At 45.5% G+C, this 2,500-nt stretch overlaps 1 protein-coding gene across 3 annotated transcripts in view; it reads right to left on the bottom strand.

The window, feature by feature from the left end:
• Positions 1-2,500, bottom strand: part of PLEKHG1 (pleckstrin homology and RhoGEF domain containing G1) — a gene marked incomplete at its 5' end in the record, with an annotated part of 144,859 nt that overhangs the window by 25,229 nt on the left and 117,130 nt on the right. For all 3 annotated transcript variants that reach the window (XM_080941566.1, XM_080941564.1, XM_080941565.1), the window contains 2 exons: positions 237-368; positions 2,193-2,343. In XM_080941566.1, the coding sequence (XP_080797692.1) occupies positions 237-368; positions 2,193-2,343 (283 nt within the window). The remainder of the gene's footprint in view (positions 1-236; positions 369-2,192; positions 2,344-2,500) is intronic.

The raw sequence follows: 2,500 nt of genomic DNA, 5'->3' as shown, positions 1-2,500 counted from the left end.
CAGACTGGTCAAAGGTACTTTAAAAAAGCCACTGGTTTAGAAGTAATGAAAGTTGTCCCTTGAAGCTACTCTGACAGACGGTCAGCGTGATTCACATCCTGACCCATCCTCGGGGAGAACTGTGGTGAGGGTCATGAGTGAAGCCTTGGATATATGAAAAATACCTGTAATCTGACACACTGGGAAACAGCGCATCAGAGCGCCGGCCTGGGACTGTCGCCCGACTGTGTGCTCACCTGTAAGCGGACAGCGTGCTCGTGCTTCCGTTTCATGTCGTTGATGTGCCAAGCCACGCGCTGCATCGTGTCTATAGCGTCCAGCACAATGTCGTAGCCTTCCGTGTCCTTGTCAAGGTGGTTCTCTATTTCCTGTCAGAAATGGAAGTAAACTACTGTTAGATCGTTTATTTTCATGTCCTTAGTGAGGCAAATGGATTCCCTATGTTTGGTTTCATACACACACACACAAACACACACACACACACACAAACACACACACACATACACACACATACACACACAAACACACGAACACAGACACATACACACACACATACACACACATACACATACATATACACACACACACAAACACACATACAAATACATACACACATACACACATACATACACACACAAATACATACACACACATACACACACATACACACACATACATACACACATATACATACACACACATACATACACACAAACTCATACACACACATATACACACATACACACATACACACATACATACACACATACATACACACATATACACACACATACACACATACATACACACACACAAACACACATACATACACATACACAAATACATACACACAAACACACACATACACACACACACCAAAATTTATTTATGTATCACCATCATTCCTTAAGTTTATCCATAACCACATTCTACAAATAAATAAACAAATAAATAAATAAATAAATAACACAAAATGGGCAAGAATAATGGAAATTTCTTACAGTCCTGGTATAAAGTGTACAAAGCCTGTAGTAAGCCACATGGAGATATTGGAGTTGCAGTGGTGGCCAGCATAAGAGAGTATTCAATAATATAGCTCTTAGTCTCAAAAGATGAAAAGTTTTTTAAAGCACATGACTTAGCCAGGCAGTAGGGGGTGGGGTGTAGGCTGGGGGTTGGGGTGTAATCCCAACACTTGAGAGGCAGAGACAGGCAGATCTGAGTACGAGGCCAACATGGTTTACAGAGCAAGTTCCAGGATAACCAGAGGTACAAAAAGAAACCCTGTGTCAAAAAACAAACCAACCAACCAGCCAACCAACCAACCAACCAGCCAGCCAGCCAACCAGCCAACCAGCCAACCAACCAGCCAGCCAACCAACCAGCCAACCAACCAGCCAACCAGCCAACCAGCCAACCAGCCAACCAACCAGCCAACCAGCCAACCAGCCAACCAGCCAACCAGCCAACCAGCCAACCAGCCAACCAACCAGCCAACCAGCCAACCAACCAACCAACCAGCCAACCAACCAACCAACCAGCCAACCAACCAACCAACCAGCCAACCAACCAGCCAACCAGCCAACCAGCCAACCAGCCAACCAACCAAGCAACCAACCAGTCAGCCAGCCAATCAACCAACTGTCCTCATCTTGAGAACTTCTTTAGAGGATGCAAAAAGAGAGTCTGACATCTAGGTGCATCTTATTTTGAAAGTCTCCTTGAGTTTTATAAACATAGTAGAAGCCATTAGAGAAGGTTAATAGCCAGAAGTGGGGCTAAACCTCACTCAGGGGTTCTTCTGGTCCCTGCTTATCTGTCCCCGCTCTTGAGCACTTTCTCTTTTCTTTCAGATGGGTGCCAATCTACACCAAACAGCTTCCCCTCCCAGTGGCCTGCTGACTTGGGTCTCATGGAAGTAAAAATACAACAGGAAAATGAAAGTGCTCTTTATTTAGATGCTAGCTCTCTGCCTGAAACTGACCCTGTCCAGCGCAAGTCATCCCTCAGACGTGTCACTTCCCAAGTTTAAATTGACCTTTCACGTGGCCATCATCAATAGGGCTGTAAGACCCAGCATACACCTATCTATTCCTCAAAGAAAGTCAGTCAGTTATAATGTTTGCATATGAACACAATGGTTTCTGGTGTCCCCCCCCCCCCCCAGTGTTCTAGCACAGGCTGAGACTTACATGTAGAAGGAGATGATATTTGAGAATCCGCTGAACAGGTTTTAGGAGATAGGAACCTAGAGGCAGCGAGTGTTTCAGCGTTTCCTGGCGCTCCCGGAAGAACTTGGCGAGTATCTTGTTCCTCATACACTCAGTTAGCGCGGCCACAGACCTGGAAGAGAAGAGCGTGCATTTCGTCGGGATGATGCCACGTTTTACGTGGGTGTGTGAGGCTTAAATGTCAGACTTGGTGGAAATGTCAGAAAATGAGCGCGATAGGGAAAATGATTGTACTTTTTCTTCACATGCTAGCTCCCGGACTGGAACTG

Source organism: Micromys minutus (assembly GCF_963924665.1).
Source record: "Micromys minutus genome assembly, chromosome: 30".
In the NCBI taxonomy this organism is placed as follows: domain Eukaryota; kingdom Metazoa; phylum Chordata; class Mammalia; order Rodentia; family Muridae; genus Micromys; species Micromys minutus.
Note: the sequence above shows the minus strand (reverse complement) of the source record. Positions and strands in the feature narration are given on the sequence as shown.